The sequence below is a fragment of the Armigeres subalbatus genome, chromosome 1 (assembly GCF_024139115.2).
Source record: "Armigeres subalbatus isolate Guangzhou_Male chromosome 1, GZ_Asu_2, whole genome shotgun sequence".
Classification (NCBI taxonomy): Eukaryota; Metazoa; Arthropoda; class Insecta; order Diptera; family Culicidae; genus Armigeres; species Armigeres subalbatus.
The window spans coordinates 302,181,672-302,206,957 of NC_085139.1; the positions used below are offsets into that span (position 1 = coordinate 302,181,672).

The 25,286-nt window shown below is 41.6% G+C and overlaps 1 protein-coding gene across 1 annotated transcript in view; it reads left to right on the forward strand.

The window, feature by feature from the left end:
* Positions 1-1,984: 1,984 nt before the first annotated feature.
* LOC134207824 (migration and invasion enhancer 1-like) overlaps positions 1,985-25,286 on the forward strand; it is a 41,517-nt gene continuing 18,215 nt past the window's right edge. The window contains exon 1 of the mRNA XM_062683766.1: positions 1,985-2,166. Coding sequence (XP_062539750.1) covers positions 2,114-2,166 — 53 coding nt within the window. The 5' untranslated portion in view covers positions 1,985-2,113. The remainder of the gene's footprint in view (positions 2,167-25,286) is intronic.

Genomic DNA, 25,286 nt, shown 5'->3' on the forward strand with positions numbered 1-25,286 from the left:
ATCAGCCAGCTAGTGTGAATGTATTTTTATGTTTGAGATTCTAAGCCCCAGACAAAGACTATTATAACTTTTGTATTTTTTTGCATAATTTACATATGGTTGGGATTCAGCCAAACCGCACCAAGCGGCTTTTTGACTAACTTAGATGATATTCAGTTCGCAAAAGTCAAACGGAAAGTATTTAATGTTAAGTCATGCGTACATTTGTTGTAAGGGATCCTCAGCTATGGCGTTGAACGATGTCCGATGCGATTTTTGACCAAGTGAATCTATTACATGAAAACCTTGGCAAAAAATAGGAAATATTTCATTGGCGCTTGGTGTGATTTGGCTGAACCCCGACCATATAAATATATAGAAGTCGCAGAATTTATAACTAAAAAATAAAATTATATTTTCTCTCGCTGGCTTATTGAGTGTCTTCAAGTATCTTCAAATAAGTAGATAAGTCTTCAAATATTTTGAAAAGTCTTCAAAATGTCTTCACGAAATAAATGTCTTCACAGAGATTCAAATGTCTTCAAATTGAAGACATGTCTTCAAATCTGGCATCTCTGGTTGCCAGAAACGTTGTTTTCACAATATTGATTGTGCAGGTCTTTTCAATTCGCGAAGTCGAAGCAAATTCTGCTCTTCCCTCATATGGGAAATCCCATAGACTAACGCAAAATGAACTCCCCCAAGAAATTATGACGTTTGAGCGGGTCGCATAATGCACGCAAAATGAACTTTTGTTCGAGAAGACGACCCGCTCAAATGTCAAAATCCATCGGGTGAGTGAATTTAATGAACCGCTACTATTGCTATCTGTCAGAGTTTGAGTGAAACATGGCCGCCATCTGCTCCTCTCTGTTGCTCTACTGTAAAAACCCATAAAGAACTGTCATTGTTTGTGTGAAGAATTTTGCTTCGACTTCGCGAAAAACGATATAGACGAATACAAGTAAAAATAAGAAGAAGACACACGACGGTGTTAACTTTGACAGATCCTACAGCACAGCATAGGGAGATCATTTTAAAATGCTTATAATTAAATACATTAGGAATGGGCGTTTTTCAAAAATATATCGATACTGCCGAATCGATGTTTTTATTGACGAAATATCGATGCCGAAAAATATCGGCGTTGAAACATCGATATATCGATACGTCCGGAAAACTTGAAGGGCGAGCAAAGTTTTGCTATTTTTATTGGATTGAATCTAATGTTTGCTATATTTTCCACTTTTTTGTATTACGGGTGATGCTCGTACACTGAGGAAAATTTTCAATCAAACGCCTTATGAAAATTTGCCACAAGGAATCGGTATGATTTTCAATATGTTGCCTTATGAATGACGATTTTTATTTGACAATAAAAAGTCTGGGTTCGAACCATGGACGTCGGGGTCGGGACGCCGGTATATACACCACACGCCCATTGACGCTTGATTACTCGGGAAGGTAACTGCGTATAAGATGCACTGTTGGTGGAATAATCTGTCGAAGATTTATAAGGCGCCAGTTATGAATTTCGATAGTCCAGTTCGCTGAGTGTAGATTAAAAACATCGAAATCCGATATCAGCTACAAAAAATCGATACGGCCAAATATCGAACATAAAAAAATCGATACAAAACATCAATTAATCGGAGAAAATATATCGATTCCCGATATATCGTATCGATATCGCCCATTCCTAAAATACATTAATTAAAAAATATTCTTGACCACGTTACAATTTTGGCAAGACTGAAGGCAAGACAATTGAATTCAATTGAGTTGATCATTTGCTTACTTTATTAGCAAGAGAAAGACAGTATTTTTGGAATAATATTTTAAATACCTATAACAAATTTTTCAAGCAAATAAAAAAAAAAAATAAACTGTTCTCTGTCTGGCAATGCTGCTAGCGCTGAGGAAACGGATGAGGAAAGGAAGGAAAACGAAAAACGCGATAACTGTCAAAACTGAGAGTGGAAAGGGAAAAAAGCGAGAAAAGTTTTTGAGATCCAGCTGCGGCCCAGTGGTGACAAAAACTTGCGAAAGAGCATTACAAAAGTGGAGGATTACGTGAAAAATGTAAACAAGAAACATTTGCGCACATAATTTAGGTAAAATCAATCGAAAAGTCATGGAAAAGAGGAGTGAGAAGCTAAATGAAGTACGCGTGGACATTGAATATTGGTAAGTCGCTTCACATTTATACAGGTTTGATTGTAATCTACCTGCAGTCTTTCAATCGAAACATTCGCGCTCCAACTGAACTGTACATGCCCAGTGGTGTGCTTAGCCAGGCAGCGGTTTTTTCGTAAGGGTACATGCTTCAATTAGAAGCCATGTACCATATTTTGCGAAAAGTTTTGCCTTTCCCGTTCAATAAAAGTATAACAAAATGGCTTTAATATGTTTACTTCAAACATGATTTAAGGATAAAGTGTAGGTGATTATTAGTGTTATAGTGTTATACACCAAACCTCAATGAATTAAGACGATGTCTGTATGTACGCTCGAGTTTTTTTTAGCTAGTTAAACGTAGCGGTGAACGGGGCAAGATCGCTACCCAGAGCAAAAAGAGCACCCCTTTATTTTACCGCTATTATGCCGCTTTCTCTCCAAATAACCCCGCACATGGTTGAACTCCAACAGAAGATTTGACACTGAAAAAATATAAAAATAGACTGAATCTGAAATACAGATGAATTAGCAAAAGTTGGTGAAAACTTGGTTTTTCTTTTATAAGAAATCAGCATTAGAAAATAAACATGAACATTTTTGCCTTTCTCGCACAACACAGCTGTACCAAAAGGCTGTCATTTCACTCGAAAAACGAACTTTATATAGAAGCCTTGGACACCCATAATGTTATATACCAATCGACTCAGCTCGACGAACTAAGCACATGTCTGTCTGTCCGTGTGTATGTATGTGGGTATGTTTTTTTATAGAGAGAGGGCACATTTCTTCTTCTTCTTATTGGCATTACATCCCCATACTGGGACAGAGCCGCCTCGCAGCTTAGTGTTCATTAAGCACTTCCACAGTTATTAACTGCGAGGTTTCTAAGCCAGGTTACCATTTCTGCATTCGTATATCATGAGGCTAGCACGATGATTATGCCCAGGGAAGTCGAGACAATTACCAATCCGAAAATTGCCTCGACCGGCACCGGGAATCGAACCCACCCACCACTACCTTGCTTTGTAGCCGCGCGTTTTACCGCACAGCTAAGGAGGGCCCCACAGACACCTGAAATTATCACTCAGGGAGTAGGGTTGGCGCGGAAGGCAGAAGGCCAGCCCACCCGACCCACTAAACCCACCCAAGCAACATAAGGTTACTTGAGTTACCCTCTACTAATACCCTGGTTCCCCAGGAACTGCCTCCCAGCTTTACTTCTGGGGATAGGCAGTACTTAATATACTCGCTCATTCACGCTCACACAGGTACTCATCCCGTATGAGTCTTACTTGTGTGCTCTCTCTAACACACTCTGACACACCTTGACACTGTAACAAGTGTAGCTTTTATTGATATCGAATAAAACTCTTATAAATTTATAGGACACACGAGCACTGCGACGCTGCTTATATCTAGCTAGCTGACTAAGTGACATACCGTTTTATTGTTGGTCCCTAAGACAAATGCATGGAGGTGTGAGTAAGCGTTAGGGTAATTCGCCAGATGTTGAACGGCTAATTTCTTCGCCTATTGTTGAACGCACGTGCATTTCTTATGGGAGTTCAACAATAGGCGACAAAATTAGCCGTTCAACATTTGGCGATTTCCCCTATATAATAGGGTTATATTGATCATATTATTATTACATTCTTTTAAGATTAGTTCAAGAGATTTCTCCGAGTATTCGATAATTTGTTCATTGAGTCACCCATTCACCATAGCGTTTTGGAGGATTAACTGAACGATCACTTCGTGTTACACGAGGAGCGATGGGTGGTGAAGCATGTTGGAACGCATTCAGAGAATTTTGCGGAATCTGTGGTCAACGACAATGATCGTTCAACACTGTATGACCAATCGAAGAATCATTAGTTTCGATAGGAATATCAGTAGACTGGTTGTTAAGCTCAACATTTGAATTGGAAAGTCCGGGCGCGATCTCGGAGATGTTTTCATTTTCTTCAAGGTTCTGCGATAGGCTAGATGAGATATTGACAGCATTATGGCGATGAGAATTTGTTTCTTCATCTTCCACTAGTAAATCACTAGAGTTGTATGCATTATTCGAAGTATGTGTCATAAATCTACGGTTACGACGATAATGATTACCGAAGTTGTCTCTGATCACAAATGAATGACCGTTAACGGCACGTACCACCTGTCCATAGTGCCATTCTTTCGAGTTCTTCTTAAAGAGAACCCGATCACCCAATCTTACACATGGAAGTTGTTTTGCAGAACGGTCGTAATATTGCTTTTGCATGTTCCGTTTCACCTCCATCCTTTTCCGAATGACATGTTCCTCAATCCTTTCACGGATTAATAGCGTTTCGTCTATTGGTAAACGGGTCTTGAGTTGTCGTCCGAAGAATAATTGACTGGGTGACATTTTCATTGCGATTGGTGTGCAATTATATTCCAATAACCGGTATTGAAACTGATCGACCTCTCCTACTTCATAGCAACGCTTCAATATGTTCTTTGATATTGCTACTGCATTTTTAGCAAGGCCGTTGCTTTGAGGATAACGAGGACTGGAAAATTCAAACCTGATGTTATTCTTGTTCGCATACTTCTCAGAAACATTATCGCTTCGAACATTGGTTGGATATCCATAACAGACAAAGAACTTCTCGAGAAATTTGCAGACGCTGCTCATAGTCTTATCGTGTAACCTATCCGAGCAAATGAATTCTGGATAAGCGTCTACTACTACCAACCAATCATGTCCACCATACTCGTAGATATCCATTGATACTCTATGGAATGGATATTCAGGGATTTCATCCTGTACACCAAAGGTTCTTTACAGTTATTACGTTTGAATTTCTCACAAATCGTACACGATGCAACTACTTCTGTTAGATCGTTGGTCATCCCTGGCCAGAAAAATTGAGTCCTGGCCTTAGCAAGAGTTTTCTCGATACCCAAGTGTGCGCCATGCAGCCATTTACAAATCAGGGATTGTAATGCAGTTGGTACAATCAAGCGATGGTTTTTAAACAACAACCCGTTTTCATAGTGGAGTTCCTCTCGAACTTTATGGAACAGTTGACTGAGGTCGTCCAGTTTATGAAACGGAGGCCACCCGTTCTCAACATACTTCACTATTCGCATGTATCGTTCATCTGTGGCAAGGGTTTGCTTATACTGAACATAGTTTTCCTCTGACATGCATACGTTCCTAGTTAACGAATGCTCGACACTTTGGAGATCTGCGGTGGATTCATCAACATCTGGCAGCGGTGCACGAGCAAGGCAGTCCGCACCAACTACATCTTTTCCTGAGGTGTATACAATTGAAAGTCCTATGTATTTCAAAAGAATCATGAACATTCGCTGCAACCGAGGTGTGACGTCATCAATATCTCGTTTCACTTAGGTCTCGAGCGGCTTGTAGTCCGACTCGACTGTGAATTCTCGTCCGTATAAGAAATGGTGAAACCTTTGACACGCGAACACAACTGCCAGAAGTTCCTTTTCAATTTGGGCCCATTTCTGCTCACTACTGGTTAAAGTACGTGATGCGTACGCTACAGGACCATTATCCTGCAGAAGAACACAGCCTAGACCAAGATGAATACACAGCTAGGTGTTTCAATCTTCTCAATTTATGGACGAGAAGAAGGCGGGGGTGAAAAATTCATTTTCGGTGCAAAACATAAACAAACCGGCTGGCTCTCCCATACTAAAATCCAAGATGGCTGAATCGTGAATTTGGCAGATTGGAACACCTATAGTGGTGTATTCATCTTGGCCTAGACCATCTTTTGAGCTATCTGACTGAACAATACACGGTTTACTCGGATCGTAAATTACAAGCGTTGGTTTCGTACTGATGGATGAAAGCAAATCTCGTAATTCATGGTCATGCAGCTCAGTCCATTCCCATTTTGTACCTTGATGAGTTAGTTTTCGTAGGTTTACTGTACGTTTGGATAGGTTTGGAATATACTTTGCAAGATACTTTAGAAGACCTAGCAACCTAGAGACGTCAGCAACACACGAAGGCTTTGGCATGTGCGTTATTGCACGAACGTCCTTATCCAGTGGATGGATTTCCCCATCGCCGATAATACTGCCCATAAAAGACACCTTGCTTTGACGAAACTGCAGTTTGTCAGCATTAAATTTAACGTTATTCTGACGAGCTCGCTCAATAACTTGCGACAGTGCTCTGTCATGCTCATCTTCATCCTCGCCTGCTATCAGAACATCATCAAAATATACTTCAACCCCGGAATATCACCAAATATTGCTACCATTTTACGTTGAAACATTTCAGGAGCGTTGTTCAAACCAAATGGCACTCGCTGCCATCTGTAGCGGCCAAATGGTGTCATAAACGTTGTTAAATCAGAACTATTACGGTCCAATTCCATCTGCCAGAATCCGCTATTCAAATCCAGAACAGTGAAAACGTGTTTCCCTGATAGGCTGCTGAACAAATCCTGTTGAGTAGGGATGAGAAAATGTTCTCGCTTGATACACTTATTGAGTGGTTTCGGATCAATGCAAATGCGTAAGTCACCGTTCGTTTTTTCCACCAGTTGCATGTTACTAACCCAATCCGTTGGATAGTCCACAGGAGAGATTATATCTTCTTTCACCAGTCGTGCCAGTTCCGATTTCAAACGGTCATGGAGAGCTAATGGAACTCGCTTCCGGTAATGCAATGACGGAACAGAGTTTTCTTTCAAGATAATCGCACACTGTCCTGGAAATTTTCCTAGTCCTTCAAAATGTCCCGAAAACATGTAATGAAATGTTTACTATCTTTGAAAAACTCGAAACGACCTTCTACCACACTGAGACGTTTTATTAAACCGAACTCAATACACGACTGTAATCCTAGTAGCGGTTCGAAGGAATTATCAACAACCAAAAAGGAGGCACTATATGAGCGATCACTGACAGTATCAAAACATGTTAACGTCACTTTCCCATGTACTTTTATTCTGTTAGAGCTATAGTCCAAAATCAAACCATCATTGTACTCGTCCATTGAAAGGTGGAGTTTGCGAACAGTGCGTATTGGTACGCAGTTGACATCGGATCCAGTATCCAATTTGAACCAAACCTCTTGATCTGCTATGCGGGGAACTTTTCGCCATGGCTGGGGACCATTAGATTGCCCACTCACAGAATTTGTGCTCACTCTAAAAAAATTAGTGACCTTTTTTGCCTTTCTCGTACAACAAAGTTGTACCAGAAAGGCTTTCATTTCACTCCCAAAACGTACTTTTTATAGAGCGCTTGTAGACCCATAGTATTATATACCATTCGATTCAGCGCGACACACTGAACAAATGTCTGTCTGCCCGTGTGTGTGTGTGTGTGTGTACACATTGAAACATTAGCCAATTTTTCTAGTACTAAACCTGAATCGATTTTGCTACAACAAGTTGCATTCGATGGGGAATGTTTTCTTCTTGTTCACTATTGAGTTTCATAATGATGGCACTTCTCAAAAAATAGTAAATATTCAAAGAGTTATGAGACATCATTATTTCGTAACAAATAAGCTATCGATTTTCTAGGTTATGTTCTCCCAAGACACAATTTATTCGAAACCGGCACACTGACAGCATAGAATACACAGCTTACACGGAAGAAAAAACTTCACAAAGAAACATAGAAACCCATTAAGACGATCCCCACCGATGTGTATCCAAATGAGTGTCTAGTATAGGAACGAAATGCGTTCATATTTTATTTATGCACTTGTTCTCGCACCGATTGTTTTTATCAAGGTTGTTGAAGTGCAATCATGCTTCGCACCGGTGGTAAATATCCGGTTGCTATTGAGGCAAACACGGAAATAAATAAAATCAGGAAAAAATTATTATTTATTTTCAAATCTTTCAGAACGCGCTCCAACTTTTGTAATATAAATATGTGCGTAATGCATTTTGTGATTATTAGATTTGCTAGACACACATCTGCTAGGTGGCGCTAGCTTATATGCAATAAATTAGTGAGGTGGATATCTCGAGATCTATAAGACTTAGAAAGATTTTTTCTTCTACAAAGTTGTTCGGGTAGCCATAACATTTATGATGGAGACTAGTTTAGTTTGGAATTCATACGCATAGCGGCGCTAGTGTATGAGAAATAACCTGTGAGGTTAAATATTTCTAAATCCGTTAGAGATATAAAGTGGCCATCTTCTACAAAGTTATCCGAATTATCTGTTAGGTTGGTTATTATGTAAGATTTAAAAGGGTAGTCCAAACCAGAAGTTTAGTTTGAAACCGCAATACTCGTTGGCGCTCGAGTTGAGTCGAATCGAGTCAAGTACGAGACACTGAAGATGGCCTTATTGTAGAAGTCGAAATAAGTATCTGTCAAAGGTACAAGTAAGTGGTGGAATCAAATGGAATTGTACGAACTCGTCTTATGGCAAGTAACTTTGTAGAATACGGCAATATTCTGAAAATTCCAGATTTTGAGATATTTAACCTATCAGTTTATTTCTTATACACTAGCGCCGCTAAACGATTGTGTTTAAAACTAAACTTACTTGCATCATGACGGTTTTCACCACCCGAACAACTTTGTGGAATACGGCAATATTCTAAAAAAATCAGTTTTCGAAATATCTAACCTAGCAGGTTATTTCTTATACACTAGCGCCACCAAGCGGTTATATCTTAATCTAAACCTGCGTTGGTCATTATGGTTTTGACCACCCGAACAACTTTGTAGAAGGCGGCAATATTCTAAGAATTACATATTTTGAAATACCTGACCTATCAGGTTATTTCCAATACAATAGCGCCGCCGGTTGTATTACTAACTAAGGATGTGAACCATTCCACCGATTTGTTTAACTTTTAGTTAAAATTTGACATTTCGATGGTTATTTTCTCATCGTGGTTAAAATTTTACTCTGAAGCCGACCCATTTGTGTTTTGACAGATTGATGGTTATTTGAAGCGAAATGGATTTGGCGCCAATTTTCTCGCGAACAAAGTTTAACTATCGAACTGTCAAATCTAACCATGCTCCGGAGCAGGGTTATTTTTAACCACGGCGAAATAACCATCGAACTGTCAAATTTTAACTAAAAGTTAAACGAATCGGTGGAATGGTTCACAGTCCAAACTTGCTTTCGTCATGATGGTTTTAATCATCCGAACAACTTTGTAGAAGACGGCAATATTCTTAAGATTTCAACTATCGAAATATCTAGCCTTTTAGGTAATTTCCAATTCACTAGCGCCGCCAAGCGGTTGTATTTCAAATTAAACTTGTTTTCGTCATGATGGTTTTGACCACCCGAACAACTTTGTAGAAGACGCCAATATTCTAAAAATTCCAGATTTCGAGATATCTAACCTATCAGGTTATTTCATATGCACTAGCGCCGCCAATCAGTTGAAATCCAAACTAAACTGACCTCCATCACAATGGTTTTGATGATGAATAACCGAACAATTTTTCAGAAGGCGGCACATTTTTTATTTATGCGTTACTCTTTATTTCCGTGTGATGGTTTGGCAACGGTTGGAGCGGGTCGCCAAATTTGCCAACTCGCTATTCACCGAAGGTTGCGTTTACATTTCCCAAACCCGTTTACCAACGACCAGTGCGAGTTCGCGTCATGATAGAGGTTGCTATTTTGGCTTTATTTACGCACTGGTGGGGATCGTCTAATGAGTTAAAAAGTACCTATTTTAAGATTTCATGTATACACTGAAAATTCTCGTTTATTTTTTCAAAATGACCTAAGAAACATATTTTCATGAATGAATTTTAATATTGCGATCAACAGACCAATATGATAGCTTTTGATTGCAGTACACAAATTAATTCATGAATAAAAGGTGACATATGTTCTTTTTAAAAGTTAAGCGTCATTTCTGCCATTTCTTTCCCCTACACTGAAAGAAGCGGCATAGTAATGCCTACCATATCAAAGGTAAAAATAAAAACATTTTACCACTTGATTTTGGTAGAACGCAAAACGATTTTGAACCGACTACAAAGTGCAGTGAATTTTACTATGCATTTCCGAGCGAAAAGGTATAGCAGATTTCACTTCGAATTTCACCACATTCTTGTTGGTACTACTATGCGCACGTAACCTTCTAACGTAGTAAATTTAAACGCGGATTTTGTTTCCTTGTTACTATTCTACCGTGCTAACATAGTAATTTATGTAGCTTTTATGCTGATTTCATGATATTGTAAACAAATAAAAAAATACCACATTTCGAAAACATATCTTTATTTCCATAATTTATTAGTATCAGCTTACAGTGTTTTGTTTTAAACTATAGTTGTACACTGGGAGTTGTACATATATCGGAAGCAGCAACACTAATCAGAATGCAATCAACAGATTTCTGGTGAGACTTTGTGGCTTCTCAAATTTATTAACGAACGCAGAGCTGTAGTTAACTCAACCATTTTCTATAATATCTTACCGCTAGCTTCGGTGCTCCTCAATAGAGGCTATATGTTCTCTCACGCAGCGGAACTTGTCATTTTTATAGTTTGCTTAGTCTCACCCGTCTCACCAGAAAATTGTTACTGTTCAAATTTTAATAGTACTGCTGCCACTCATATTAATTTGCCGCAACGATAGCCATTCTGATAATTCTGATTCGTACCAACCGTTCAAGACAGAATCAGGAGAAATATCATCCGGATGGTTTGCTAACTCTCCAGCATCGCTGTCTCGATTCGTATTCTGAAAATGTTTATAGTTTGATCAATTCATTTCACTTTCACATTGATTTGAATACTCTTACCATAATAAAACCATATGCTCGATGTAATACGTTATTAATAAATTGGAACGAAGTTTGGAGAATATTCTTTTTTTGTTACTCTGTACATGACGACAGTGGCGACGTGAAAAACTTTGACAACTTTTGTAGCCACCAGCCTGCATATACGCAGTCGCAGTTAATTTTACTATGGGATACAGTACTATACAAGATTTACAATCCTTGTAGTAACATGAACAACAATGTGGTAAATCATAATAATATTGAAGTTGAGTTTACTATTGTCATGCATAGTAAGCTTAAACACGATTGTGTGTATAGTTCTACTATGGATTTTTTATCAGTGTAAGGGCCGATGTGAGCAGTGAGAAGTGAAAAGTGAGACGTGAGAAGTGCGAAGTGAGGAGTGAAAAGTAAGAAGTAAGAAATGAAAAATGAGAAATCAAAAATCACCAGATGATCCGAAATTAAAATAAAAATGTTTTTCCAAATTTAATCTAGACTATCCTTTGAAAAGAGCTGAAATTTTTTTGCTAATATTTTCAAATGGATATAATAGAAAAACGACGCATCCCACAAAAAAGTGTTGTATGGGTGACCATCGCAAAATGAGTCAAACTTTCTAGTGAAAATATCGGAAACAATCCAAATTGAGCCCTACACTGAAAAAAATCAGTTTAAAAATTTTAAAGTCGATTTGCGAAAAAACGCCCTTTTTATTTAAATGAAATTTTGTCTCAAGATAGGTGATTATGTTCCCTATCAACCGTCCATACATCCCAAGCTGGGCACTCTTAAGGAAAAAAGTTTTTCTAACAAAACTTTTTCTTGTCGGAATTATTTTCAGTGTATTTTCATCTGAAATTAAACCAATGAAAGCCATCGTTATAGAACCCCAAGCAAATCTATTTTTATGATACATTGTCTAATTTAGTCACTAAATATAGTTTGTTTTTAAATTAAGAGTAATATTAAGAAGGGGTTTATATCTTCAAAAAAATATTATATTCCATTATTAGCTTCTTTAGTTGCGACCAGTTACGACCAAAACATTGTACTCTGCCTGACTGTACAGGAATACTTAATATGAGTATATTATGTATACATATGTTAAATCCACCCAAAATCCAAAATCAATTCCGTCAAGAAAAAGTTTTGTTAGAAAAATTTTTTCCTTCAAAGTGCCCAGCTTGCGATGTATGGACGGTTGGTAGGGAACATAATCACCTATCTTGAGACAAAATTTCGTCCAAATCGAAAAGGGCGTTTTTTGCAAATCGACTTTTAATTTTTAAATCGATTTTTTTAGTGTAGGGTTTCAATTTTGAGTTTTCCAAAAGTTTTATTAGAAAGTTTGACTGATTTTGCGATAGTCACCCATACAACACTTTTTTGTAGGAAGGGTCGTTTTCGATTGTATCCATTTGAAAAATCAGTAAAACAAGTTTGACCCTTTTCAAAAGATAGTCTGAATCAAATTTGAATAAACTAAGTATGCACTTTTCTTTTAACTGCACTTCTTAAATATTGACCAATAAATTTACAAAAGTCAACTTAAACAATCAGAACACTTGCAAGTTCCCAAAAGTTCTATTTTGGCTTTACGCATTTTATTACATTTCCGCATAACTTTTCAAAAGGACCTAAGTAAATTTTTTCATGAATTCTCGCTTAACTTTTCAAAAGGACGTAAGTAACATTTTTTTTCATGAATTAATTTGAATACTGCAATCAATATTGTGATTCTCGAGATATTATAGCATTTTGCTCATTCACCTCTGCCTCGCTTAGTTGTGCGCCGCTAAGGTATTGTGTCATATTATGGTACTTTACTCAATTCAAGTGTAGAATATTACATCACAAATTAAACATAATTGCACTACTAATATCTACTTAAACAATATACCGAACGCAACACAGGCGAAAGAAAAGCAAAAAACTACTAAACCTCGAACAATTTCACTTAAAAATATCTTTTCGTAAAGGGACGACAACATGCTACATACCTTACAAGCGAATGTGGAAAAGCTTACCGAAAGCTCACATCTATTTGACATTGGTTTATTTACTTTTTGCATGGCGCACAACTCGGCGCATGGGACCCGGCGCGTAACTGGTGAGCCAGTATGCTAATTTTAGAAAAGAATCGCAATAGCTTTCATGTTGTTCTGTTGATTGCAGTACTCAAATTAATTCATGAAAAAAATGTTACTTAGGTCCTTTTGGTAAATTATGCGAGATCTATAGTACAGCAGAAAGTCCATTGCTGATAAACGTTCATTTCAAACAATACACCGCAGATTGCTGGTTAATTTTTTTTTTACATATACTCTGTCTCGCTCAAACCAACAGCGAATGATCTAGCGACTACTTTAACGAACTATTTAACCTTCTTCGGATATTAGAAAAAACTTACGAATAAGATGTTGGGGTCATATTGACCCAGAAATGTAAATGCTTATAAAACAGTCAAATTATAACCGAATTACAAAGTTTATATACCGTTCGAAAGATAAACTCATCAATTTTGTGGCTATGTGGTGATATGCTGGTTCTGGAGACAATGGCCACCGGGAAACGACTTCCATGGGGACCTTGTCGGTCATATAAGGGAAGCATAAACAGCGCTCAATATATGCCTTTCGATCGCTAATTCTTCATAGATTCTCCTAAAACGGTAATGTATGTTCCATGAGAGGGCTCCCGATGAAAGTGGCCACTCCTGGTACATGCAAGGTGCCCCCGGGGAACCCGCAGGAGGGGACATTTCCGTTTTAGCACCCAAATATATGTGCGGCCGCTCGTTCGTCATGACTTCCCCCCAAACAGATGGCTATGCGCTTGAAATCGATACGCGACCACATTGGCCACTCTTGGTACATGCAAGGTTCCCCCGGTTTATCCGCAGGAAGGGACATTTCCGTTTTAGCACCAAAATATACCGTGCGGCGGTTCTGTCGTCATGATTTTCCACAAAATAGATGATAATGCGCTCGAAATCGCTAAGTGACCACATTGGCCACTCTTGGAGCCTATGAGGTGCCCCCGGGGAACCCGTAAAAGGGGACATTTCCGTTTTAATACCAAAATATGTCGTGCGACAGCTCTTTCGTCATGATTTTCCACAAAATAGATGATTATGTGCTCGAAATCGATAATTGACCACATTGGCCACTCTTGGAACCTCTGAGGTGCCCTTGGGGAACCCGTAGAAAGGAATATTTCCGTTTAAACTCCAAAATATGCCATGCGGTGGCTCATTCGTCATGATTTTCCACAAAATAAATGATTATGCGCTCGAAATCGATAATTGACAACATTGGCTACTCTTGGAGCCTATGAGGTGCCCTCGGGGAACCCGTAAAAGGGGACATTTCTGTTTTAACACCAAAATATGCCGTGTGGCGGCTCTTTTATCATGATTTTCCACCAAACAGATGGTCATGCGCTTGAAATCGATAAATGATCACATTGGCCACTCCCTACATGCAAGGTGCCCCGGGGAACCCGCAGGAAGGGACATTTCCATTTTAGCACCAAAATATGCCATGCGGCGGCTCTTTTGTCATGATTTTCCACCAAACAGATGGTTATGCGCTTGAAATCGATTAATGACCACATTGGCCACTCCTAGTACATGCAAGGTGCCCCCGGGGAACCCGTATGAGAGGACATTTCCGTTTTAGCACGAAAATATGCCGTGCGGCGTCTCTTTCGTCATGATTTTCCACAAAATAGATGATTATGCGCTTGAAATCGATAAGTGACCACATTGGCAACGCCTGGAACTTATGAGAGCCCCCAGGGAACCCGTAGAAGGGGACATTTCCATTTTTACACCAATATAAGCCGTGCGGCGGCTCTTTCGGTGTTTTTCCATCAAATAGATGGACGTGCGCTCGAAATCGATATGTGACCATATGGGCTACATTTGAAACCTATGAGGCTTCCTCGGAGAACACGTAGAAGATGACGTTTCCATTTTTACACCAACATATGTCATGCGGCGGCTCTTTCGTCGTGATTTTCCTTCAAATAGGTGCCCTCGAAATCGATTATTGACATATTGTCCACCCTTAGAACCTATGAGGTGCCCCCGGGAGCCCGTAGAAGAATACATTTCCATTTTAACACCAAAATATGCCGTGCGGTGGCTCTTTCTTCGTTATTTTCTACCAAACAGATGGTCATGTGCTTGGAGTTGATTAGTGATATTGTCTACTCTTGGAACCTTTGAGATGCCCTGCAAATCCGTAGGAGAGGACATTTTCATGGTTATATCAAATGTACTGTGCCGCTTGCGGCAGCTCTATCTTCGTCTATCATTGTCCACCCTGGCCACAAGTCTTAAAAAAGATGGTTATGCGCTTGAAATTGTTCTTCATTTGAAATTGAGTACTGAGTCAAATTAAAAAATAGTTTCTGGGCTACTGTGATGATCCCTTCGAACAGCTCTCCAAGGATTTTCTATTCCGCATCTCGATATTACCATTAGTCGATGGTCCCTTCAATATTGACTCATAGAAGTTTGATGTTTTCACCGATCGCCGTGGACAATGATATGAAAACGCAACATTTAGATATAAAAAAAAATCTCTCCTTTTGTGAGACTCCTGCGGGTACCTTGTAGGTTGTAGATATTAAGTTCAGAATGAATGACCTATTTGATAGAAAAAAAAAACAAGATTAATCTACCTAGTGGTGATGGTGCCTTTACCGTTCGCTCAAAAGGGTTGAGAAATATATAAGAAAAGTCTAATATAACACTAATAGGTAGATAACTCTTATTTTTCATATTTGTTTATTTGCATTCTAAAATTTTCTGCTGAACGCAACTTATTGCAAGCCAATCGGATGAGCATAAGTGAAAGAAAAGTGATTTTCCCATGCAGCTGGTGAAATTAGTATTTTGGCCATAACTTCGGAGCCCATAGTCCGATCTAGCCAATTTTCAATAGGAAACAATAGGGCAGGATTTTCGTCGAATGCTATTTACTGCGAGCAATTCGGTTGAGGAAAAGTTCCTAAAAAGTGAGTGAGATTTTGTGTGCACAGACACTTTCAATGGATTCTTCACGGCACTCCACAATTACCGAAACTGGGCCTGGGGTTCCCCCGGGTTAATATTAGATTTCAAGAGCATAACCAACTATTTGATGGAAAATTATAGTGAAAGAGCCGCTGCACGGCATGTCTTCAAGGGCCGATGTCCACGTAAAGTTTTTTCACGCTGCTTGCACGCCGCGTTCACGCAAGGTACCCAGCACGTAAACGTGTGCACGACTACATTTGATGCCGGGTATCTTGCGTGGACGCGGCGTGCACGCAGCTTGAAAACACGCTACGTGGGCATCGGCCCTAAGTAAGAGTAAGAGTAAGCACGGAAATGTCCTCTCCTATGATCTCCACGGCGGTACTTCATAGGTTCCAAAATGGAAAATGTGGTCACTTATTCATTTCGTTATAAAAACGGAAATGTCACCATCTACGGATTCCCCGTGGGCATCTCATTGGTTCCAAGAGTGGCCAATGTGGTCACTTATCGATTTCAAACGCATAATCATCTATTTTTTAGTGGGGGTCCCGTAGCGTAGTTGGCTACACGTTCGCCTTACAAGCGAATGGTCATTGGTTCGATTCCCAGCCCCTCCACCAAACCCTCGTCAGTCGCCGGATCCGCAGCTTATACGTTGGCGTTTGGGGTACGCCAACTTGTTCTTCTCGGAGGCATTCCTCCAACGTTACCCGGATAAATGGCAACCGAACAATGCAACTATCAATGGACACACGACATGGACAAACGGACACAATGGACTCACGACGAGATGGACTGGCACCGACAACAATAATGGTAATGGAAATCTAAAAATAGATTCTGTGTGGATTCTGTACAGCAGAATACCACAGTAGATCTCGGCACAGTAGCGGTTAAGTGACACAGAGTGCCTCACAAATAAATAAAGGAATAAAAAAAAAATCATCTATTTTGTGGAAAATCATGACGAAAGAGAAATGTCCCTTTCTACGGGTTCCCCAAGGGCACCTCAGAGGTTCCAGAGTGGCCAATGTGGTCACTTATTGATTTCGAGAGAATAACCATCTCTTTGGTGGGAAAACACACTGAAAGAGTCGCCGCTCGGCATATTTCGGTGTTAAAATGGAAATATCCCATTCTACGGGTTCCCTGGGGGCCCCTGGTAGACTTCAAGACGGCCGATGTGGTCAATTATCGATTTCAAGCGCATAATCATCTATTTTGTAGAAAATCATGACGAAAGAGCTGCCGCACGGTACTTATCTGTAAAATAAAAAATCACGATAACAAAGTAAAAAAAAAAACAAAAAGCGGCCGCACGGCATATTTTGGTGTTAAAACGGAAATGTCCCCTTTTACGGATTCCCCGGGGGCACCTCATAGGCTCCAAGAGTGGCCAATGTGGTCACTTATCGATCTCGAGCGCATAATCATCTATTTTGTGGAAAATCATGACGAGAGAGCCGCTGCACCGCACATTTTGGTGCCAGAACGGAAATGTCCTCTCCTACGGGTTCCCCGGGGGTACCTTGCATATACAAGGAGTGGCCAATGTGGTCTTTTATCGATTTCAAGCGCATTATCATCTATTTTGTGGAAAATCATGACAACAGAGCCGCCGCACGGTATATTTTGGTGTTAAAACGGAAATGTCCCTCCTGCGGATTCCCCGGGGGCAGCTTGCATGTACCAGGAGTGGTCAATATGGTCTTTTATCGATTTCTAGCGCATTATCATCTATTTTGTGGAAAATCATGACGACAGAGCCGCCGCACGGTATATTTTGCTGCTAAAACGGAAATGTCCCTCCTGCGGATTCCCCGGGGGCACCTTGCATGTACCAGGAGTGGCCAATGTGGTCTTTTATCGATTTCAAGCGCATTATCATCTATTTTGTGGAAAATCATGACGACAGAGCCGCCGCGCGGTATATTTGGGTGCTAAAACGGAAATGTCCCCTCCTGTGGATTCCCGGGGGCACCTTGCATGTACCAGGAGTGGCCAATGTGGTCACTTATCGATTTCAAGCGCATAACCATCTGTTTGGTGGAAAATCATGACAAAAGAGCCGCCGCACGACATATTTTGGTGTTAAACGGAAATGTCCCCTTCTACGGGTTCCCCGGGCACCTTGCATGTACCAGGAGTGGCCAATGTGGTCACTTATCGATTTCAAGCGCATTATCATCTATTTTGTGGAAAATCATGACGACAGAGCCGCCGCACGGTATATTTGGGTGCTAAAACGGAAATGTCCCCTCCTGCGGATTTCCTGGGGGCACCTTGCATGTACCAGGAGTGGCCAATGTGGTCACTTATCGATTTCAAGCGCAGAACCATCTGTTTGGTGAAAAATCATGACAAAAGAGCCGCAGCACGGCACATTTTGGTGCTAAAACGGAAATGTCCCCTCCTGCGGGTTCCCCGGGGGCACCTTGCATGTACCAGGAGTGGCCACTTTCGTCGGAAACTATCTCATGGACCATACATTACCGTTTTAAGAGAATATATGAAGAATTAGCGATCGAATGGAGCGATTTTTATGCTCCCCTTATATGACCGACAAGGTCCCCGTGGAAGTCGTTTCCCGGTGGCCATTGTCTCCAGAACCAGCATATCACCACATATCCACAAAATTGATGAGTTTATCTTTCGAACGGTATATAAAGTTTGTAATTCGGTTATAATTTGACTGTTTTATAAGCATTTACATTTCTGGGTCAATATGACCCCAACATCTTATTCGTAACTTTTTTTGTGGGGTCGTTCCTGTTGCACCTTAAAATACTTTTTTCATGTCAGATGCTTCATTTCCACAAAATATTAAAAGTCAAGAAATTTCAGAACGATCGGATTATCAGGTAAAAAGTTATTCTACTTTGAAGTTTCGTTTTGGGTCATATTGACCCCAACATCTTACTAAGGTTAAGGAACAGCTACTTTAACCGACCGTGTCCATTTAGCAAGTACGGTGTTGAACATAATCTGGAGATTAAAATAACACTTAATAAAGTTTAAAAAAAAACTTAGCAAGTAACCGCACAATATTGAGTAAAACAAATTAAGGGTGTAGCATTTCTGCATGCGGTGAATAAATTTCGCACCGTGTATATTGTCTATGCGAGTCAGCGCCGGAACGTCGCTGAACCGTCGCGTCGCTCAACCAGCGAGCGCTTTCCAGTTTGGTGCTGCGGCGACGCATTAAATTTGCCGGCGTCGCTGGAGCACTTACTGGAAAGGGTCACCAGCGACCAGCGACGTTTCAGTCGAGCGACGTAGCTGAGACAAGTTCATATACATGTTCTTGATTTCATCTGTATCGACAATATAACTGACAGCATGAATGTTTGTGTGCTTCTTTCGTGCTTTATTGATGATGCTAACCTCTCAAGCAAAGTTTTCCAAAGCTTCAAATGTGGAACACGAAAACTAATGGACGAACACACGCGCTAGAGACTCGAAGCCGATGACTTCAGCCGCTCGCCTCAACACAGCTGTAAAAGTTTCGTCGTTGGAAATAAAAATCGCATACGTACACTCAGCGAACTGAACTATCGAAATTCATAACTGGCGCCTTATGAATCTTCGACTGATTATTCCACCAACAGTACTTCTTATACGCAGTTACCTTCCCGAGTCATCAAGTGTCGATGGGCGTGTGGTCTACACACCGGCCTCCAGACTCCGACGTCCATGTTTCGAATCCAGTCTGCCGCACTTCACTTTTTTTATCAAATCATCATTCATAAGGCATCACGTTGAAATTCGTACCGATTCCTTGTGGCAAATTTTCATAAGGCGTTTGATTGAAAATCATACGTTCATTTTCCTCAGTGCACGTACATGCTTTCTCGTGCGCTCGTTACGTTTGCTGCCATTTTGTTTCATGCGAAAGAAGAGGCGTGTCATTAAGGGGTCGTACACTTATTACGTAAGCAAATTTTCTGGATTTTTTATACTCCCCCTCCCCACATGTAAGATTTTTTTCATACAAATGATTTTTTATTTATATGGAGCGTAAGATATTGACCGACCCCCCCTCCCCCCATAAGTGCTTACGTAATATGTGTACGGCCCCTAAGGCTAACTGCTTTTTGGTTTGGGTGGTTTGGTTGGTTTGGGTGGAATGATGGTGTAGTTTGGGCATATGGGTGATTTGATCATAACGTTCGTTCTCATTCACCTCCTTATTTCCATATTATGCGGCTTTTTTTTTCATTTATATTTATGTGAATTGTTGGTTTCATTTTCACAAATGTACTTGTACAATTATTACACAAAGGGATGCAAAATCAATGTATGACATACAACTAGTATTATTGAACTTTAATATTACATTGGTGAAAAAAACACTACGTGGGAATCAGGAAAGTTGGAAACATATCGAATTTTAATCCATATGTATTTTTCAAAACGCGCCGTTGCGCTAATCATTGTATTTACTATCGCTTATCATTGTACTATCGCACGATCGCATATTTGTAACATATGCATTTTTTTCCTTTCTCGTACAACAAAGTTGTACCGAAAGGCTATATGATTGCTAAAAACTTGATAGAAGGCCCGGAGACCCATAGTGTTATATACCGATCGACTCAGCTCGACAAACTGAGGTGACGTCTGTTTTTTTTGTGTATGTGTGTCTGTATGTGTACAAATTTTGTAGGCACACTTTTTGGAACTTAGAATTATCCGATTTACTCGCAACAAGTTGCATTCGACGGGGAATTGTTTGCTATTGGAAATGAGGTCCCCCTTGAAAATTCAAAGAACAATTTTTTTTGAATGGTGGCAAGGCAAAAATATTAAAAATGATCGAAAAAATGTGATCTATTCCCCCAAAGAGCTTTTTTGACCTTTCTAATGTGATTTTTTCAATATATTTTATAATGCACAAGAAAGGCATCATCACTGCTAGGTGGATTAATCTGGGTTTTTAACCTTACATGCATTGTCTACCTGATCTACATCTGATAACTTACCAGCGTCGCTCCAGTTAACAGACTGTACTAGTTTATCGGTGACTCCGTTTCGCTTCGACGATTGCTGGCTGCTGTTCGTTGGATTTGTTTTCTTGCAGCAGAACTTGCTGTAGTGCCCGACCACACCGCAAGAGTAACACTCAGCGTCCAGGGCCGGGCAGACCTTCCGATGGTTCTGACTAAACTGCCTTCCAAAGCTGTAACAACGATGACATGTGACTGTATCGACAGTTTTCACTTCCGGAACGACGTCTTCCTTCTTCGAATCCAGCTTCACTTCCAGAAGATTGCTTCTTCTAATATGTACCTTAACATTTCTAAACTATTTCCGTGTACTATACTATAAAATGTTTTATAGCTAGCGGTATGAAACCGAGACCGCTAGAATAAAATGAGCCGGCGACTGTCGGCCTCTTTCATCTCCAACCACCTTACGTGTTAGACGTTTTTGCCAGCAAACTCCGAAACCCTTTTACCAGTGCTAACCAGTTCAATTCTTCTCCGGTTTTCATAAGTCTTCCGCGGTACTATTTCCACCTCAGCTGCTGTTCCGGTCATTTCACTTCGATCCAGCAGTAGTTTGTTTTCTGATGCAGCTTCAAATACTTTACATGTTTCGACAATTTTGGTAAGGGGATCATCTCGGCCATCCAATAGTTTCAATTGTAGCTTTTTATCCTGGATTCCGATTATAATCCTGTCACGCAGCATACGGTCACTATACGGCGTTTGACATGTACCACAACTTGCGTTCTCAGCTCAGTCTCGAATTCAGTAAACGTCTGCTTCTCCTTCTGCGAAATGGAATGAAATTTGAAAGCTTCCATTGCGACATTTTTACGAGGAAGACAATAGTCATCGAAGGCCCCGACGACCTGTGCTAGCGTTTGTGCAGCTGTTCCATCCTGGCCGTCTTCAAATCTATCACCTTCTTCTCCTGTTTCTTCTCCTATCCCGGGTCTCCAAACATAACCTCCATGGTACTGTTGCTCGGGAATAAAGAGTTGAAAATTTCCACTCCACGCGGCCCAATCACAAGAAAGTGGCGATTTTGTTCGTGTCTGACTCCTGAATTTTGTTGTTGGCTCGAAGGTAAATTCCGACGTGGCCATTTCTTGGCCAGGTTGGCACAGTCAAGCGGTTGTGGCAGACAATTATCAAAGCTTGAAGCCATTTTATTTTCAACCGTACTGATTCACTTGCTCCGAAAATTTACGTTGGAAAGAATTGACCAGACTAATGACGCGAAGGCTTTCACGCACTACTACAATCCGGAAAGTGGTTCTGTGGCTCGGAACCACCCGACTGGCATCATGCTCGATATCACGCAGGTTGCTTTGAGTGATTTCGAGCGGTAGGCAAAAATCACTCTGAGACACATCAAGCGGTACGTGCTCTCCAGCTTCCGCAGGTAACTGCTCGTTCATAACGACCCCAAGTAGCTTCAAACTCCGCTTTGATGCGATCGCGACTTCACCCACATGAATCACTGCATGTTAAACCGACTTGCGGTTGTTGATGATAACCACCTCCGTCTTATGTTGAGCGAGCTCCAGGCCTCTAGCGCTCTTCGAATCCACTACCGTGGTGATCGCGTGTGCTGCGGTCAGTTCTACATCGGGACCTCGCGGACCTCAAAGGTTACGTCATCGATCCTAACACCAGGAGGGAACTTTAGCTTCAGAACCCCTTCGTACATAAGGTTCCATAATACCAAAATCCGGTACAGGCCCACCGGCCGGCTAGTATCGAATACCTCGCATTTTCTGTTGGATCGCTATCTCTACGGCTTTACCACCGAGTTAATAGCATCCAACTAATAAGTCTGCTGGGAGCAACTACACTTGGGGGGTTTCCTGGGGAGTATAAAAATACTTGTTGTTCGTTCGAGGTGTAAAACAGAAGAGAGCTCCTGGCTCTGATTTATTTAATAAAATAACCAACAGCAGTGTTGCGCGCTGCGCTTGCTGAACATCTGCTGATTACACGGAAAGATATTAATTTATCAATTTACAGTATACATCACCAACGTGGACTTATTCTTGCGAAAGCCGAACTGATTTCTTGACAGGCCGTCCGTACCCTCTGAGTACGGGGTCAGCCTGTTGAAGATGATCCTCTCTAACAGCTTGCTCGTCGTGTCTATAAGATAGATTAGTTTTAACGTCGATGGGTCGCCCGGCGCCTTCCCGGCCTTCGGCAACAACTCCAATTTCCGCCTTTTCCATTTTTTGAGATTCCCCAAAAAAATCACCAAGGCATCTCTGCATAGCTAGCCTGAACATGTTCGGATTCACTATGATTGCTGCCTTGAGAGCGCTGTTCGAAACTCCATTAGGCCCTGGAGCTTTGTTCGTTACCAGGGATTTGGGCACCGCGAGTAACTCTTCGATCGTCACCGAAGCCACCATTTCGGACGCACCCATATTGCCTTGCGGTGCAAGAGACCAGGGACTTGTGGCTCGGGACGGGAAGAGTACCTCGATAATCCTCGCCAACCTATCCGGAGACTGTGGGAGACAGTATACCGTTTGCCATTTCTCGGCATGGTGGCGTCGCACGTGTGTGATAGGACAGCTACCAACGCATCCCCGCTTAGACCTTCAGTAATGGCTTCCAGTCCCAGGGCCGCGGTGAAAACTTCGCTGTCAAAGTGATTGGTCATCCACCCACGGACCTGACAGGGATCCCCAGACCTCGGATGTTGCACGCCATAGTTGATCTTAAAGCGAATTGCTAGATGATCATTGTGGGTGTAACCCTCATCCACCCTCCAGTCTAAGTTTGGTGCCAGACCAGGACTGACAAATGTTACTTAAATCCATGACTCGACCTCGTTTCTTCTGAACGTGGTAACGGAACCATCATTGACTAGCACTGCGCCTCTAGTAATGGTAGACCCCTTCGATTGGTGCAGCGACTGCACTCTTGCTATGATGACCTGGGTCACGACCCACTAGGTTGGACGATAGCTTATCGATCATCTGGTTGATCGGCCGCCATCCTAGACCCGTTAGTCACCCAATTGCTGTTATCGCCAGAGACATTGCACGGGTCGGACAGGAGGGCAACATCGGTCTTCGATTTCGAGACCGACTGTCACAGAAGCTGCTGAGCAGTTGCACAATGGTTAAGATTCAGCTGTGTTACTTGCACGGCTTTTCTTGTTTTTCTCTCCAATGGGACGCGAAGGTCCATCCATAACGTGGTTGCAGGCTTGCTTTTTAGTGGCGCAGATAAGGCACTTTTAAGTATTTTAGATCCCCTGTACCGATGGCACCGGCCGGCTGATACCCTCTTGCGGCCCTGCGACTTGCATATGGCTGGTACCTTTCGCCTTTTTGGGCCGAGAAGTCGTCTTCTCGGGTCGACGCCCTCTAGGCTCCTCTTCACCCCGATCTGCTCCGTCCAGACGACGTTTGGCCTTTACAATCGCACGTCGTCGTTTAGTTTTGCTCTGAGCGCCTTCGCCGGATTGCTGTTTGAGCCGTTTCGAGTTGGGCGCAGTCTTTTCTTCATTGGCCGTCAGGATGAAATCAATCGCCAATCGGTTTTGACACCTCTGTTGGACTTCTCTCTTCCCACCATGCCTGATAAACGCATCCTGTTCTTGTCTTGCGACTCGAACAGTCGAATCCGAAGGCTATACCCCATCACTTCTGGGGAGACTCTGATGCTGCTGGTTGCAGCCTCCGTCACTTCGCTCTCCGCCTCCCTGGGAGGAGACCTCGCCCAACCCCCCTTGGCAAAGGGGTTTACCACCTCCCTTTCTAACGCATCGTCAAAAGAATTTTTTTTTTATTTACTCATTATTGTTGAGTCCCCCTTGTGGCTAAGGTCGAATCCTACTGGACTAGTCGCCATTAATGATCCCACGGTCATCTTTGCATGCCTTACGGCATGCAGGGAGGCCATGCAATGGTTGACACTTACGTGTTCAGAGCCAGATCAGCGCAAGTCAGGAAAGGGCATCTGAGCCACTCACCAAGCAAAGCTTGGTGGCAGGATTGGAAGGCGTGCCACAAGGCCCGCCACGGTTTCAGAGGACGGAAGACAGCCTAGCCATTAGTCCACTCGCCGTTTCGAGTCAGTGTCACCCGGCTCTACTAAGAGAGTAGAATGTCAGACTGCCAGCCCTCGCTTTCACAATATTACGTTATCCAAGAATAGGTCCGTTAACACACGGCAAGAATGCCATAATCCAGAATGCCAAACCAATTGGCACTCCCTGGGCTCCTGTGCGCTTTTTGCGACACACGGTTGCTTTGATAAGGCCTGCTTAGGGACACATGCAGATTTTTATAGAGGCTTAACAGAGCCCACTACCAACCCCCACCACGTCCTAGACAGGCCCCCTAATTCGCAGAGGCC